This window comes from Fusarium phalaenopsidis, assembly GCF_050370095.1.
Source record: "Fusarium phalaenopsidis strain FUZ10S chromosome Unknown contig_32332, whole genome shotgun sequence".
Classification (NCBI taxonomy): Eukaryota; Fungi; Ascomycota; class Sordariomycetes; order Hypocreales; family Nectriaceae; genus Fusarium; species Fusarium phalaenopsidis.
The window spans coordinates 3,633,907-3,652,000 of NW_028145391.1; the positions used below are offsets into that span (position 1 = coordinate 3,633,907).

The 18,094-nt window shown below is 38.2% G+C and overlaps 2 protein-coding genes across 2 annotated transcripts; both read left to right on the forward strand.

Moving 5' to 3' along the window:
* Nucleotides 1-1,645: 1,645 nt before the first annotated feature.
* On the forward strand, nt 1,646-3,574 carry LRP88_14149 (amino acid/polyamine transporter I; the record flags this gene model as incomplete). Its single annotated transcript, XM_083250499.1, has 8 exons — nt 1,646-1,740; nt 1,794-1,998; nt 2,051-2,120; nt 2,171-2,588; nt 2,637-3,177; nt 3,236-3,281; nt 3,336-3,418; nt 3,479-3,574. The coding sequence occupies 8 exons, from the start codon at nt 1,646-1,648 to the stop codon at nt 3,572-3,574; spliced, it is 1,554 nt and encodes a 517-aa protein (XP_083094833.1).
* Nucleotides 3,575-4,047: 473 nt separating this feature from the next.
* On the forward strand, nt 4,048-6,212 carry LRP88_14150 (transcription factor domain-containing protein; the record flags this gene model as incomplete). The annotated part of the gene is made up of 2 exons (XM_083250500.1): nt 4,048-4,146; nt 4,206-6,212. 2 exons carry the CDS (start codon nt 4,048-4,050, stop codon nt 6,210-6,212), a joined length of 2,106 nt encoding a protein of 701 aa, XP_083094834.1.
* Nucleotides 6,213-18,094: the final 11,882 nt, after the last annotated feature.

An 18,094-nucleotide genomic window follows, 5' to 3' on the forward strand; every position in this document is an offset into this window, starting at 1 on the left:
ATGATGGATCCACGACATGAAGAACAACACCGACAAACGTCACGATGTGGCAATAGTATAACATCAGAAGACCCTCGACAATAGGATATATCGTTTCTTTTGACTAGGGCCACCCTACATCACGAATAGTAACCCACCTTCTCATCGACTAGGAACGTGTCGCCTCACGCGCCCAAGTACATTTGCCAGCCCGGAGCCGCCTGTCGACCGGGGACACTTTCACATGCCATACCGCTCCATGGGCCGCAAATACTGTTTCCGCGGCGTGGATCACAGTCATCTTCTACATCAGCATTTCAACAGATGAATTCGAACAAACCGGTCAACATCCGAGGGCGAGGCACCGAGATCAGGCTACTCGAAAGCAAGCATGCGAAAAATCATCAAGATCACATTAAGCTCTACACATCATCTTCCGTTTCAGGAAATATTTGGTCTACCGTCACTTTCGATCAAGATAACATGCCGTCAGAACCTATCTGGGCTGTCGTCTGAGCTCGGTCTCACAGATGGACGCTCAAACTTTACGAGTTGGCGTTACGACAGCACATCTTCGTCGCCGATGCTGACTTCGATACGAACCACAAAGATAACGAAAGAACGCTTCCCATGTCCCGAGGATGCCACTATGCGAGCTATCGGCTAACAATCAAGCATCTTGAGACTTCTCGACGCCGGCTCGGTTCTTCGGCACACTTGAATCGCCTCCAGAGACAGACAGTCGATATCTCAGCAGGCGTCTTTTCGCATTCGAAGATAGCACGTCTCCCCTTTAATAACTTATCTACAAAGGATAAGAGTTCGCGGGAAAAGCTTTACCGCTTCCGAGCGTTGGCTCCCGCAGATCTGGCTGTAATTTCCAGATTCGATATTTATCCCAGATTGACGAGAAAATCAAGCCTCTAGCTCTCTGCTCAGCCCGTTCCAACGAAATGCCGTCCTAGTCAAAAGCCAATCGCACGAATCATACACCCCTCGCCTCGTGTCAGCTGGTAGCGGCGGCGTCAGGAGCGAGAGTGGGAGTCTAACTCAAATCAGTAATTTTAGACTGAAATTCCTCTTTCTACCAAAATGGCGGGTCCAGGCGCGGGGGTGTTTAACTTTTCCCCATCCTCAGAGATGAGTCTCTGACTTAGACGAGCCCAGTCTGGAACCCGATCGCCACTCGTTGCGGGCGCTGGAGATGTTGAAATCTGGGGTAATGCGATGTTATTACGTGAAGGATTCTAACGGGGAGGCTTGGTTTTGATCGGATCGCGGCCTGTGTTTGGCGGAGCAGGGCACGAAGATGAGCTAGTCATGCTACAGCAACTTACCCCAGGTTTTGCCAGCCCCCATGCAGCATCAGATACCGCCCCTTCACGTCATGCTGGATTTAAGGGCTAGGCATATCGGTCGACTGTTTGATTCCGTTGGTTAGAAGGACTCTGGTAAGGTCTAGCCTCCGAGGCATGTCACTACGTGAGGGGATCTGAGATTGTCGGCCAGCAGCATATGTAAATCCAGCACCTCGCCTCAACCTTGAACTCTATTTCCGCCTCTTCTCGGTATATAACAACTCCAATGCTCTCTATACTGAAGCACCCCTACTGCCAAGCATAGATCAGCAACACAGTCCAAGCTCCACTGTCGTGAAGCATCCACCATGTCCGGTCCTTCACATAGCCACTCGGCCGAGGGCCACCTCAGACCCCGGCTGTCCAAATTGACGATGGTGGCCATGACTTTCGCTATTCTAAAGTGGGTTACTATACATGCAATATGATTGAATGGTGCTAATCTAGAACGTGTAGTACCTGGATCTGCCTTGGCGGTTCAATAGGTATCGTGATGCCCTCGGGCGGCTCCGTGGCATTCTTGTACGGATTCATCTTCTGCGTCATTTGCAACTTCGCCATGGCGTCAAGTTTAGGAGAGCTTGCTGCTCTGTGGCCCACGGCTGGTGGCCAGTATCATTTTGTATACATGTTGTGTCCAGAGAAATGGCGGAAGCTCTTGGTAAGACCAGCTGGACCCGGACGCTGGGCAGTGTACTAATGACCACCAACAGAGCTTCTGGGCCGGTTGGATTAATATTGCTGGCTGGCTCACTTTGGTGACAACTGAAGGATATTTTGCAGGTAAGTCAAGTCTTTCTGATGTTTGGGTGAACCAACTGACTTGGCCATAGCACAGTTCATCTCGGCAGCCAGCGTCGTGGCCTCGAACGGACGATACGTTGCCGAAGCGTGGAAAACCTACCTCATCTTCATGGCCATTCTAACCTTTTCGACCGTCTCGATGATTACGTGCAATAAGATCCTCGGTGCATGGAACAACATGGCTCTCTACTGGTCGATCCTGAGCGTCGTCATCCTCAGCATCGTTCTTCTTACGACTTCGGACAAGACCAATGCCGAGTTTGTGTTTACGAGCTTTGAGAATGAAACAGGATGGACGGACGGAGTGGCCTGGATTCTGGGTCTTCTCCAATCTGCCCTCTCCTTAATCGGGTTCGATGCCGTGCTCCACATGACGGAAGAGATGCCGGACCCCTCTCACGACGCTCCCTTGGCGATGGTGTACGCTGTTGGTGTTGGGGGTACTACGTGAGTCAGGCTTTCATTTGCACCTAGTCTTGAATTAACATTTCGTAGGGGAACCATCTTTATCCTCGTCCTCCTCTTCTGCCTTACCGACCTCCAAGCGATCGTAACGACGTCGACCGGAATGCCCATCATCGAACTTATCCTACAAGCGACCGGAAGTCGAGCAGGAACATGCTTCATCAGCCTTATGCTCGCGATATGCTTTATCCATGGAACGAACGGATCCGTTACGAGTGCGAGTCGATTGCTATACGCGATGGCCCGAGACAAGGGCATCGTTTTCCACGATTTCTTCAGCCACATTAGTCCGACGCTGGAAGTTCCCGTCCGGACGATTATGCTGTCTTTCGTCTTCAATGCTTTCTTTGGACTACTATATCTGGGACCGACAGTAGCTTTCAACGCCTTTATCGCTTCCTGTACAATTTTTCTGAACGCGTCATACGCGTTTCCGCTACTGGTGATAATCATCAGAGGAAGAAAGGCGTTGACAAAGTTCCAAACATCCGAGACGCCATGGAGACTTGGCGAACGCCGTGGGCTTATTCTTAATTGGATTTCGGTCTTGTATGTTGGAGTGACCTCGGTTGTAAGTGGATGCAGACATGACAGCCCTTCGCACCTTTTTGCTGACATCGAGCTTCCAGTTCTTCTGTTTCCCACCAGCGCTTCCCGTTACCGCAAGCTCGATGAGTATGTCGTCTACTTCGATAAGAATTCTGCATGTACTAATTCGTGGAAACGCAGATTACGTTTCGGTCGTGATTGGAATCTTTGTCGTGCTTCTTACCCTGTACTGGTTGATCTACGGAAAAACATTTGAAGGACCGGTAAGCATGCCCTTGCACCAAAATGACCGGGAGAAAATTCTAAAGATTCCGATACAATAGAAACTCGATGTTATCATGGGAGAAAGGCCGGATTTCTTCAAGGCATCGGATGAGGTGGGTGGGGAAGAAAAGAAGATTGAGAGTCGGACAGAATAAAAGGCAGCACATCTTGCATGCAGCTGACCATACTTGAGTTGATGTACTAGGATATGCATTATTTATTTAAATCATCAGTTACCCTTGGCGATGGCTATAATATCTCATTCCAGCATCTCCGCTGCAACAAGTCAAGAGCATGATCCACGTGAACCTCAAGAAGCGGAGAAGCAACAGTGTTGAATGACCATACGCCGGCTTCTCATTGGCGCCATTCTCCCGGAATCGGTATCAGTTTATCGGGACGTCATGCTGATTTGTCAATCTCGACCGGAGTCCCAAGTCCGTTATCCGGGTTTGTAGCCGGGGTTTCCGCGCCACTAAGCCGGTATCGTCTCGTCTACCTACCATTCTTGCGGGGAAAGGGATCCTCGGTTTTGTTCCCTCCTCCTTCTGGAGACTCCGCCATTCTCTCTTCTCGGACCTCGTACGTTACTCTCTTTATCTTGCTCATTTGTGCTCGTCGTCGCGACATGGCCACTCCCGCTCCGGAGAAGACCCCGGCTGCCAAGCGGACCGGGAGCCTCCCCTTGCGGTCCCGGTCGGGCTGCCTGACCTGTAGGACCAAGCACGTAAGATAACGCCCTGCAGACAAAGCTCCAGTGGAGTTTATCGCTGACGTACGGACCAGCTCAAATGCGACGAGACAAAACCCAACTGCCAGCTGTGTCTGTCCCGTGGTATTAAATGCGGTGGGTACAACCGTGGCCTCAAGTGGTCTACCAAGCACGAGAAGCACGCCGAGCTGGCGGATCATGACGTCCAGCTGTCACCAAAGCCACAGGTTGGCGCTGCCGCTCCGAAGAGACGTCGTGGCCGCCCGAGACGGAAGCCACTGCCCGGAGAGACGTCATCTGTGGTTTCAGGTTCTGCTGTCGCGTCAAATCCCGGTGACACGAATTGGGGATTGTTTTCCGAGTTTGCCTTTGAGAAGACGAACCCGCCCGTTGAGGAGAACGACAATGCACAGTTGCCTGATCCACCAACGAATGCCATTTGCGACGACTTCACCCCCCCATTCGATCTTGACATCCCTATCGGTGCTATTGACAACCTGCAATGGACTCCGGATACCTTGGACTTGACGACCAGCATAGATGGCTATTCTGATGGCGGCAGCGACCTCTCTCTGTTCCCCGTGCAGCAAAGCTACAGCCCGGTCTTTATCCCTCCTGCAGTATCCGACGTTCCATCATCGCTGGTCGAGTTCTGGTTCAGAGATGTCTGTTCTCTCTGGTCGCAATATGATTCTCCGACAAACTCCAACCGGACATTGGCTACCGCGCTCTGGTCATCTTCCGAAGCTGTCTCTACTAGCCTCCAGAGCATGTCATCAGCCTACTTATCTTCGAAGCTACCCCACATGAAGAAGACATCAATATTGATGATGAGCACGGCCACCAAAGCTATCGAGAACGAGCTCCAGGTTGTCAAGTCATCCCCACGCCTCGATGTCGTCCCTTTGGGTTTGATCTATGGACTTTTCTGTATAGGGACCAGCATCTGCTGGCTGAACGCCACACAACTCGGGATACCTTTTTTGAAGGAGGCTAAGGCTCTCTTATATCGAATAAACCGACAAAAACGAAGCCTGACGGAGGACGAGCGGCGGCTATTACGCATTTTCAACAAGAGCTGGACATACTGCGAATTGCTCCTGTCAGTCGTTTCTGACACGAACCCCTACAATATGTACGAGTTGGATGAGATCGATGATGTTGGGGCTGATGAGTATCCTACTGCCGAGCCGGCTCCCCCGATCGTGGACGACATACCGCATCCCTGGACAGGCGTCTCGAATACTGTTTCACGGCTGTTCACAAAGACGATGAGGCTTTGTCGCAACTATCGCTATCACCTCACGCATCCTGGACTAATGGCTATGCGTGATCACACGACCGCGTTGAAGCTGATCGAAGAGGCGAAATCGCTGGAGGAGAAACTTCTGGGTCTGGACTTTGAATCTGCGCCGACGAACAGCGAAACTGGAGATCAAAAGACGCCATGTCGACATCTTATCGACGTTGCTGAGGCATATCGGCTAGCGGGTTTGATACACATCTATCAGACATTCCCGGATCTGGTTCTGCTAAGACTACCGAGCCACGTCTCAGTCCTCGACAATGCTTTGATTCCTTGGGAAGAATGCATTACCCCTCTGAGCCTTCGTCTAGTCAAGCTGATCCAGCAGCTTCCTCCCGACTCTGGCAGCAAAATGACACAGCCCCTGCTCTGCATCACAGCAGCCACGGGCCTCAGATTCGACTCTTCAGACTCAAGTTCCGAAAACACAGGGTCTCCCCCACAACAGCCTGCCCCGACCCCGTCACCATTCAACCTTGGTGGCGTTGAAGACTGCAGCATGTCAGAATACATCGGCCGTCTGATTCAATCAGACGAGGAGATTGAGCAGGTGACCACGATTACCGAGTCACGCCTCAAGATAGTTGATGCACGGTGTTTTCTGCTCAACAGGCTGGATATTCTGGAAACTGTCCTTCCGCCTAGACCGATTATCGTGGCCAAGAGCCTCGTGCAAGCTATCTGGGATGAGTATGACAAAGAACTACCAGGATTTGCGTCGACACACTGGATCGATGTCATGGAGAGGAAGAATTTGCGGTCGTTGTTCGGATAGGTCAGTGTCGTATGGAATAAGCCCGAGACTGGGAATATCAAATAAAAACTACAATTATCAAAATAGGGAGCATACTTTAAAAAGAGGCTTTTGTGTGCTACTTCCTGTTTACACATGTTCAGGAACATTGCAGGCTGAGTTCGTAAGACTATGTTCTAGATTCTTCTAACAGAGAACGTTAGTAGTGTCTTTAATTCCTACCTTTAGCATCTGTCGAGAAAGCGAGCCCAGGGGTGGCAGAATATGTGGTTAAGCGCAGAGGAGTCCTTGTCTATCTTCCCCTGCTGTCTGAGTTTCGCTGCGGGCCCGCCCAAGTAAAATGCGTTAACCACCATATATTAGGATTCAGAGTGATTGCTTCCACGTACAGTCAAATAGCAACAACTTTTTCAAGCCGCGCTGCGAAGGACACGACCCTATGTGTTCCAGGTGCGCCATTAACTCAGTCGTAAAGTCGTTTCCCGGACCCAGCCAACATAGCGTGCGCGCAGCCTTCCGGTAGATTTCTCCCATAAGCGCCACCTGTGCGTTGCGCTCCTTTAGGCTCTCAGCGCTTTTCCCCTGGTCTATGCAGATTGCGTCGACCCATAAGACGCGATCTTGGCCTGCTAGTCGTAGGTGTCGAAGCGCAGACTTGCAGTTTGGAGTCACCAACAGCTGCTGGCCATTACATGAAACAGGGACCGTGCCAACTGGTGACCCCCAGACGTAAGAAAGAGCCTCGAAACTATCTCTGCCCGGTGAGAGATTACTCAAGTTGTCAAGGCTTGCCTCTGTCAGGGTAAGTTCCAAGGCGGCCGTGAGGCCGGGTGATGGGAGGAGTATTAGGAGACGGACTGAGCGTGGAGATGATAGCCGACAGTGCTGAAAATTGGCCCTTGGCCCTGAAGGCGAGGTTCTCACGGACATCGGCACTGGATCAATAAATTATGGTCGATTCTGGTCCAGACCGTGGCGGTTGCTTGTTACGCTCGTAAGAGGCATTTGCATGATGCTTCGCCGCCACGCAACGTCTTGGCCTCAGATATCAGGCAGTAAGGTAAGAAACAATTTCTCGCATTGTGAGTGGCCACGAAATGGAGGCAGGGCTGCGCTCAATTCAAGTTCAATTGAAATTTTAAGGGGATTAAATTATGAAAGGTTAAACTTAGACTAACGTACATGATAAGCGAGCGCCGCAGACAAGTGAGCGCCGCACTTTTCCCTCCTACATCTAACTTTTCATTTAATCAATTGATTCCTAACCACTAAATATATCAGGCTCGATTATTAAGGCTAGAACACTTCTTGCCCTTCAGGCCCTTTAAAATAACCCAAAACTAAGCATCCGACGCGCCGCAAATACCTATATAGTCGATAGGCGACGACTATATTGAATTGGGGCTCGGGCGAGCCTGTTAGTCACGTGCTTGAACACGTGACCACTTGATCAAAAGAGGCATCTTCCGCCGCAGCTCTTAGCTAGCCATCCTTTTCATCTTTACCTTCTAATTTACCTCTTTTTCAACTGCTTATTAAGCAGCCCTCGCAGCCTCAATTGGCTGTGGGTGGTCTGTGTGTTGTGTTGTTGTTCCATAGTTAAAATATTATAAGAAAAATGTCACGGCCCAGACAAGCTCGCACCCACGTGACAAAGGAGGTTGACCCACCGCACCAACCAATCACTATAGGATCACGACGGATCATGCTAAGACACCATGATCCATCTGTGATCCGAGGAAGGATCACGATAGATCACGACCTGCGGCCTATGATCTATCCTAATCCATCCGCAAGGACCTTAGTATATAGATACACTCACTTATACCTTCTTATATACTAGCTATAGTAGCTATTAATATAACTTAGTTATACTTAATACCTTTAAGTATATTACTAGATATAACTTATAATATATTACTTAGACTATGCCTAGCACTCTCTACTAATATAAACCTAATATAACTAGTTTATTTCTTAGAAAATATATAATTATTATATATTAATAGCTCTTATTTAATAATGCATTATATACTCTAAGTAATACTATTACTATAATACCTAATACTAGATCTTCTTTTACCCCTCGCAGTAAGCTACCTATTACCCCCTAATAAAAATAGCCCGCGACTAAACTAGAGAAACTTAATATCCTAATAGATATAGATAATAATAGCGAAGAATATATTATCCCGGCCTTATATAAGGATAAGGTCTATAAGCTTAGAAATAAGTATAACTACCTAAGTACCTAGCATAATAACCTCTTAGATAATATATATAATAACGCTAAGATTACTTAGGAATAATTAACTAGTATAAAGGTATCTATAAATAATATATAAGAATATTTCTACTAAGCTATAAAATAGTAATAATAGTAATACTAATAAATAATTAATAAATAATAAAACTAAATTAATTAACTTATTATAATATACATAATAAGCAAGCGCCACAGACAAGCGAGCGCCGCACTTTTCCCTCCTATACCTAACTTTTTATTTAATTAATTAATTATTAACCACTAAATATATTAGACCTAAATACTAAGGCTAGAACGCTTCTTACCCTTTAAGCCCTTCAAAATAACCTAAAACTAAGCATCCAAAGCGCTATAGGGATATATAAGATTAATAAGCGGCGGCTACGTCGCCGCCAGCAGGGCATTTAATCCCGACGCGATATTATCCCAAATTCACGCCGATTATCTGATCTAGAGGAATAGATCATAATTCAATTCATTCTCGACCTAGATACGCGAGGTTTTCCCCCGCGACTACGTGCTATTAAAGTAATAACTAATTAACTACTTGCCGACCGCGACGCGCTACCTATTAATAAGCGCTAGGCTTTTAACTTCGTTAGGCGATAAAAAAAGCTAAAGATATGTTTTTTTTATAAATATAACTACTAGAGGGCTAAGTATAAAGATCTAGAGGAAATCTAGAAATAGTTTTAGCTCGTAGCAAATATAATCGCGAAGTATAGTATCTAATTAAATAATATCTAGAACTTTAATAAGATTGGCTTCCTTATGGGTATAATTATAAGCGAAATAGTTATTATTAGCATAGAAAGGCATAGTTAACTAAAATTAATATAGCCTAGAAGCCGGGAATAGATTATAGTAATTTAGGCGATTAATACAGAGGGCTAAGCGATTCAGCTATTTATTATAGGTGCGGGCTAATATCACCTCGCTAACTAGTATAGAGAAAGCAACCTCTTGGGCGATTGGACTATTATAACCTCCCAAAATGGCTAGACTAATAATAAGACCGGTCTTAAGTGGCTAAAGCACTTTGACCGGTATATAATTAAGCGATTAAATAGTCGCTATTATCTTCTAGTCCTTAATAGCTATGAAAGTTATTACTTCATTGACTTTAAGAGATATTACAAGGAGAATAAAATTATTACGCTTTATATGCTGCCTTATTTGTCTTATTTATTTTAGCCTCTTAATATTAGGTACTTTAGCCTACTTAAAAAGGCTTATAATTAAGAAATAAAGTATCTAATTAGATACTTTATTACCTATATTTCTAAGACCGAGTTCTTCCTAGCCTTCTATGCCGCTTATTAAGCTATTATAATAAAATAAAATATTAAGTCTACTTTTAAAAGGGCTAGACTTATCCCTCTTAACCCGGAAAGTATAGTCTTAAAGCTTAATATATAGCTATAGACTTTAACGCCGGTTAAGGAAGAGGCTAGGCTTTTAACCCCTTAGGCTTTAAAGACCCTAAGGATAATACTTAAGGCTAAATCTTAGTTTAAATACCTTAAAAGATAAATTAAAAGATATTAAAGTAGCTCCCTAAAGTTAATTCTTAAGGTATTAAAGTATCTTTCTAAGGGAATAAAGGTAATTATATATAAGATAATATTATTAAGGGCTAAGGTATAAGATCTTTAATAGGTAAATAAGATACTAAGCTAGCGCTAAAGGGCAAAAAGAACCTAGTTATAAAAGAGAGGGGTAATAATAGTAAAAGAAGGAAGGTAAGTAATTAATTAAATAGATATTAATGCATAGGTAATAGCTAAATTATCAAGAAGTAATAATTAAGGAAGGTTAGCGCGACTAGGAGTTTAGTACTATAGAGTATATAATAAGCCTAGTTATAATACTAAAACATATTAAGTAATAATTAAGACCTCTAGGGAAGAATATAATAAGTAATTTTAATTAATTAATTAATTTATTATGTTTTTATTATAATCTTACTAAAGAGGGTTAAGAAAAGTATAGCGCTTGCTTATTTATAGCGCTTACTTATTATATATATTACTTTAAGCTTAATAAAATAACTTAATATAATAATAGGTTTATAATCTTAGTAATTTAATATTTAAGTATATTATTATTAATATTACTTATAAAGATATTAATAAAATTATTAAACCTAAGGACTTAGAGTTATTTAATAAGTAAGCTACTTATATTAAGATATTTCTTATATCTCTTAGAGTATATTAATAATACTTTCCTACTAAGATAGCTAGTACTAAAAGTAAGGTCTTATATATTAATAAATACCTTATAGGTAATATACTTACTTAGTTTAAACCTAAGTTATATAACTTTTTTAGGAATAAACCTACTAAGAAAATATAATTCTTTTTTATTAAGTATAAAAACTTTAAAGATATAATTAAATATAACTTTAAAATTATTAATAAAAAATAATAAGTTATATAAAAACTTAAGAACTTATAATAAATAAAGGCTACCTTAACTTATATAGTTAAGTTTATATAAATTACCTTAATATATATATATAGCGAGCTAGATAGTAAGCAAACTAGATAAAAAATCCCTTAACTTATATTATCTCTATTTAATTAATTAATTCTTAACCACCTAGCATATCACAATCTAATAAAAAGGCTAGAATCCTTCTTATACTTTAAGCCTATTAAAATATATTAAAACTAAGTCTTAGAGGTATTATAAAGCTCTACTAAGTTAAGTATTTAATATTATTTAACTAATATAATAGTATCTAAGCCTAAGTTAATATTATTCCTAATTTATATTAATTATTTAATCTAAAGGAATAAATCCTTATTTACTTTATTCTTAACCTAGATTCATAAGGATTTCCCCCCTAGCTTCATAATATAAAAGAAATAACTAATTAATTACTTACTAACTGCGACGCGCTACTAATTAGCGCGCATTAGGCTTTAAACTTTATTAGGCAATACCTAGACCTTAAGATATATTTTTTTAAAAAGTATAACTACTAAAAAGCTAAATATAAAGATCTAGCTATTATCTATAATTAGTTTATACTTATAGCAAATATAATCACAAAGTATAATATCTAATTAAATAATTTCTATAATATTAATAAGACTAGCTTTATAATAGGCATAATTCAAAGCGGAATAGTTATCACAGGCATAGATAGGCATAGAAAGCCAAAATCAATATAGCCCGGAAACCGGGAATAGATTACGGTCATTTAGGCGATCAATGCAGATAGCCAAGTGATCGCGCTATTTATCATTAGTGCTAGCTAATATCACCTCGCCAACTAGTACCGGGATAATAACCTCCCGGGCGATTAGGCTATTATAACGACCTAAAATAGCTAGACCGATAACGAGACTAGTCTTAAGTGGCTTAAGCACTTTGACCAATACATAGCTAAGCGATTAAATAATCGCTATTATCTTTTAATCCTTAATAGCTATAAAAGTTATTACTTAATTAAATTTAAGAGATATTATAAGGAGAAAAAAATTATTAGGCTTTATATATTACCTTATTTATCTTATATATTTTAGCCCCTTAATATTAAGTATTTTAATATACTTAAAAACGCTTATAGCTAAGAAATAAAGCATTTAATTAGATACTTTATAACTTATATTTTAAAGACTAAGTTCTTTTTAGCCTTCTACTGAGTTGGGGGAAAAAGGTGCTAAGTCATTTTAGGCCATTAAGCAATTTCCTATACATAGAAAAAGATCAAAGACCAGTTGCCTTCGGCCATTAGCATTATTATCACTATTATTATAGTTAATAAGAAAGAAGCAGCTTTTAGGCTCTTTCTCTAACTAAATCTTTATTGCTATTAATTAATTAATTGCCCTTATTATTTTATATTATATTTACCTTACCAAGAAGTATATAAGATCCTTCTTTAGAAGTCTTTAAGAAAAGTTATATAACTATATAAACTAGCTATAATTAGTATATTTTATTCCTCTAATAAATCTAGTGCCCCCATATAGGAATTTCAATGCTCTTACTTTAATTACGACTAGAATATACTATTAAAGGTAAATCTAATTAATTAGATAAAAGAGCGCACTCCTATGTTACTAATTAATAAACTATAAAATATAACCACTACTAAGCTAAATAATGCGAGATATTAAGAATTACTATGAGAGATAAGAAGTGGGCGATTAGGGAGACCCTAAAAGCTGCCTAGCCGCAAGGGAGACTAGCCATAAATGAATTCCGCTCTCCCTTAACCCCTAAGTATATAAAACCATTTAATTAAATTCCTCCTTAAACTTTAAGACTAAAATAAACCCTTTTTATGCCCCGCAAAAGGCAAATACTAGGAGAAAAAGGAATCTACTAATTATAGATATAGAAAAAAGAGATATTACTAACCCATAGCTCTTATAAGAAATACCTTTTCTTAATAAAACTAAGGATTTAGCCTTACTTAAGCCACTAAAAGAAGGTTTAATAGAGCGGTAATAAAAGATTTTAGCTATTAAAATACTTATCTAGATAATTATAAAGAGTAAAACCCTTACCGCCCTTATCCTAATCCTTATAATATTTAAGGTAATACCTATAGCTAGTCCCTTTCACGCTCCCTAAGGCATAAGTATAAATAATAGAGACTAAAACCACTTAGAATTAATTAATTAGATAATAACTACTATAAATACTATAATAATAGCTTAAAATAATAAAGGACCTAACTTAATGCTAAAGAATAATACTAGCCAGGGCATGGAGGCTAAGAGTAGCAATAAGACCACAGCCAATGCAGCCCTCGTTAACTTATTCTAGAAGGTCCTGGCCAAAGGATTAACTAGTCCCTCGTTTGCTATCCCGCTTTACCCCCTTCCTCTCTTTAAAGGGAAAGATATAACTAAGTACCTATAAAACTTTAACTAGTAAGTAGAGCTTATAAATATCTCTAAGGAGAAGAAAATAGTACTTTTTAAGTTATATACTAATCCCAAGGTTAAAAGAGAGGTCTAATAAGCTATAAAAGAATTTAATTAAGAAGAAGCCTAAGAGAAATTAAAGGAGTCCTTTATGAGTAAGGATTTTAATTAGTTAGAAATAACTAAGGAGAAATTTAAGATACTTAATAAAGCGCAGCTAAAGACTAATTTCTATACTATTATTAAGTAATTAAATAAATATTAATACCTTTTTAAGTAGATTAATAAGAAGTAAAAAGACTCCTAGAGCTAATCCTAAGTTATTTATAAAGTATTACCTAAGGAAGTTATTAAGAGTATTTATAAAAGGCATAATAAAAGCATTAAAGAGATTACTATTATAAACTATAATAATCTTACTTAAATAATTAAATAATACTATAAAAATAAGATTAAAATTTAAAAGACTTATCGCCCTAAAACTAAGAATAATACTTATAAGATCACTTAGGCCTTAACCCCTCTAAGAAGCTTTAGTCTCTTTATAAAGACTACTAAGACCCTTAAGGTCCTTAAGAAGGAGCCTAATAAGACGACTAATTCAAGGATTAATAACCTTACTGCGTAGCTTACCTAGCTCTTAATTAACCTAGCAAAGAAATAAGAGACCTAGTTATAATTTACATAAATTATTTAAAGAGAAAACAATAGGCAGGTAGCCACGGGGATAGCTTAACCTTTTAAAATAAATACTATATTATTTAATTAACCTAGGGACTATAAGAATTTCTATATAAATATAGCCTATGGATTAAGGCGAGGTAGTTATTAAAGTCACCTAGTATGCTAGTACTACGCAGGGAGGAACTACTTCCCTAATACTTATACTAACCTAGCTTATAATAAAAGCACTAGCATTATAAGCTATAACCCCTAAGGTAGAGCTGCTCTCCTTGGAAGGGGTAATATAATATTACCGCTAAATCTTATATACTAATTTAAGAAGTTTAGAATCTAAAAGCTTATCTATAACTAGTTAATACGCTTTTTAGAATTAGATTTATACTTACTAGCAAGGCGGCTTAAATAGTATAATAAAGCTAGGCTTAGGCTTATATTAACCTAGCCCGAGAATAATATTATTAATAATTTTATCTAAAAAAACCCTAAGGCATTAAACCTCTATTAACTAAAGTATAAGTCCCCGGAAGGATTTAATTAATTACTTAAAGAAATCACGCGAGGGGACTAAGATATTTTAAATAATTAAAACCCACTACCTAGGACCTCTATTAATATAATCCTAGTTAATAAGGACTTTATATTATTTAATTAAGTAAAAGCGCCTTAAATGCTTACTATTATAATAGTTGTTATTAATATTAATGCGAGGAAGAGGGTTTATATAGAAGATATTACTAAGGAATAAAAAGCTACCTAGTTAATTAAGAAGTTAACCCTAACAAAGAGGACACCTATCGCTAGCAAAGAGAAGAACTAGAGGTTTTAAATACTAGAAGAGAAATAGGCTTTAATTATCTAAGAATTAAGAAATAAGTATTAAATAAAAAAGATTTTAATTTTAATAAATAAATTATTTATATTACTACCCTAGCTAGGTAGAGAGGTAATAAAGAATTACTAAGATATTACTAATAATATAAAGCAAATTACTTATATTAAACCTGCGCTATATACTACTAGAGAAAAGCAGGGATTATCTAATTAAAAGGCCCATAGCATTAATGCGGTCTAAGTCAGTGAGTAGGACTAGGGGGAGGCCTACTAGGTAGTAATTAGCAAGAGAGCTAGTATAAACGCGATCCTTATTAATAAAGAAGCCATAACCAACTAAACCAATAATAATACAAAGGACCTTCAGCCTAGCGATTATATTATTACGACTAATATAGGCACTTCGGATAAGGAGATAAGAACTATAAAAGTTCGCTAGGATGGGGCTAAAACCGCAGAAAAGGAAGGAGAATTAATTAATTAGAAGGTTAATAATATCAAACTAATAATTAAGAACTAAGGGAAGGCAATTACCTAGTCCTAGGAACTACCCTGCATTCTTATGAGACTTAATAACCTAGAAGGCAGGGTTATCAAGGCCATAGTAGATACGGGTTCTAAGGGAAATATTATCTTATAAGAACTTATAAAAGCCTGTGGCCTTAAGATCGCCCTAGCCCGTGCCTTAACTATGTCTTTCTCCCAGGACTAAATCACTATGCTAGGGCAGACCACTATTTAATTATACCTTAGTAATATATAGATCTAATAGAGGATATATATAGCGCCCTCTAATAGAATCTTAATTCCCTTTATCCTCGGTATACTATTTATTTACTTAGCGAGAGTATTATTTAATTATTTAATAAGAGATAATTCTATACTCCTTTAATGCTAACTAGGTAATACTTATATTATTACTCTAGTAGCTAGATTTATTAAATAGGAGGCCTTAACCTATAGTATAAATAATAATATATTATTAAAATAAATATTAACCTTTTATTTAAACCTAAGGTTAATTAAAAGAATAGTTTAGAACTAGATAATATCTTAATATTATTATAGTAATTAAATTAAGAGTTAAGGGAGAAAATAATAAAAATTATTAAGGCAGAGATAATTAGGTAATACTATATAGCTTTAAAAGATATAAATTAATTAATTAAAAATAAGTAATAAAGAAGTATAAAATATAAAGAGATAAAGACCTACCTAACTATGGTAAGTTAGAAAAGATACTAGTTAATACCCTCTATAAAAGGAAGAGAGTTAAGATCTACCTATGAGATAATATCCTATTAGATAAGTCTACCCTAGAAGGTAACCCTAAGTAAAAAGTAAAGAAGTAAGAAAGAATAAGAGAGAAACTATAAGAAGATTTAAAGTACTATGACTAAATTACCCTAAAATTCTTAGAAATTAAGCGAGGGACTTAGATTTATAGGGAATAGCTCTAGGGACTAATTAATTAAGTAAAAAGCACCCTTACTAAGGAAGAGCTTAATATATTTCTCGAAATTATATATAATAAGGAAGCAATACTTATATAGGAATTTTTAAAGTACGGGAAGCTTAACCCACTAGTAGCGCCTCTATAGGTTATTAAAGTAATAAAGTATAAGGCCTAGTAAGCAAAGAGCATACCTATTCCCAAGGGGTATAAGAAAGAAGTTATTAATCTCTTAAGAACCTAGATAAAAAGAGGAATCCTAGAAGAGGGTTATAGCCCCTATAGAAACCCGTTCTTCCTTATTTAAAAAAAGGATAATTAGTTTTAATTAATTAATTTAATAATATTAATAAATAAGCATATAATCCGAGATAGTTTTATCCCTCTTAGCTATAATAAGTTCTCTATAGACTTTATAATATATAAAATGCTATTACTTTTAGACTTCTTCTTAGGATATAATTAGATAGAGCTTATAGAAGTTAATAGGGATTTAATAAGCTTTATAATACTAATTAGGCTACTAAGGATATATATATTACTATAAGGAGCTATAAATTCTATCGCCTAGTTTACCTAGAATATCCTTTAAATCCTAAGGGACTTAATCCCAGATATATATTAGTTATTCTTAGATAATATCTGCGTTAGAGGACCTATAATAGACTACGATAGGGAGGAGGCAGCCCTAGGGATACGCCGCTTCGTTCTAGAGCACCTAATTAACCTTAATAAGGTGCTAGTAAATATTAAGCTATTAGGATGCATAGTTGCGAGCCAGAAGTCTTAATTTTACAGAAAGATAGCTATGGTGACTGGGTATCTCTATAGGACCTATGGAAGGAAGCCAAAGGAGAAGAAAGTTATAAAGATTCTAGAGTAGGAAGTCTGCCTTAATATAAGGGAGGTAAGGTCCTTCCTCGGCGTTATAGGATACTATCGCTAATAGATTAAATAGTTCGCATAGATCGCGAAGGCCTTGATAGACCTATTAAAGAAAGACGCCGAGTTTATCTAGGGACCGAGTTAGAAGGAGGCTATAGAGATATTAAAGAAAAAGGTCATAGCTCCGCTAATCCTTATTACTCTTAACTACTCTAAAGAGGCTAGGGAGGTGATTCTAATAGTTAATATAAGCCTCTTAGGTTAGAGATATATTTTAATATAAGTTATTAATAGGAAATAAAAACTAATTTAATTTAAATCTAGTCTATAAAACCTAGCTAAAACTAAGTATAACGCGATGAAAAGAAAGTATAAGGCAGTCCTTTATGCATTTCTGCCGCCTTAGAGGCATAATTTATAATATTCCCTTTATCCTTAAGACTGATTTATAAGTATTAGTCTACTAAATTAATAATAGAGTAGATAATATGCCTAGATCCCTTATTTTAAGGTAGATTAGTTACCTTTTTCTCTTTAACTTTATAATTAGATATATATTAAGAAAGAAAAACCATATAGTAGATAGATTATTATAAAAACATATAAGACTATCTAATTAATTAGATATATAAGTTAAAGGGGATATTAAAGACTTTATTAATCTCTACCTTAATATAATTTATATTAATAAAAAGCCTAATATCTTAGATAGTATCTACTCTTAAGAATATAAGAATATTACTAAGTATTTATATACCTTTAAGGAGCCTAGAGGGCTAACTTACTTATAATAATAATAATTTAAGAGAAAAGCGCTTTTTTTCTTTATTTAAAAATAATACCTCTAAAAGCGACTAAAATAAGACTATAATATGCCTTTACTTATAATAAATAA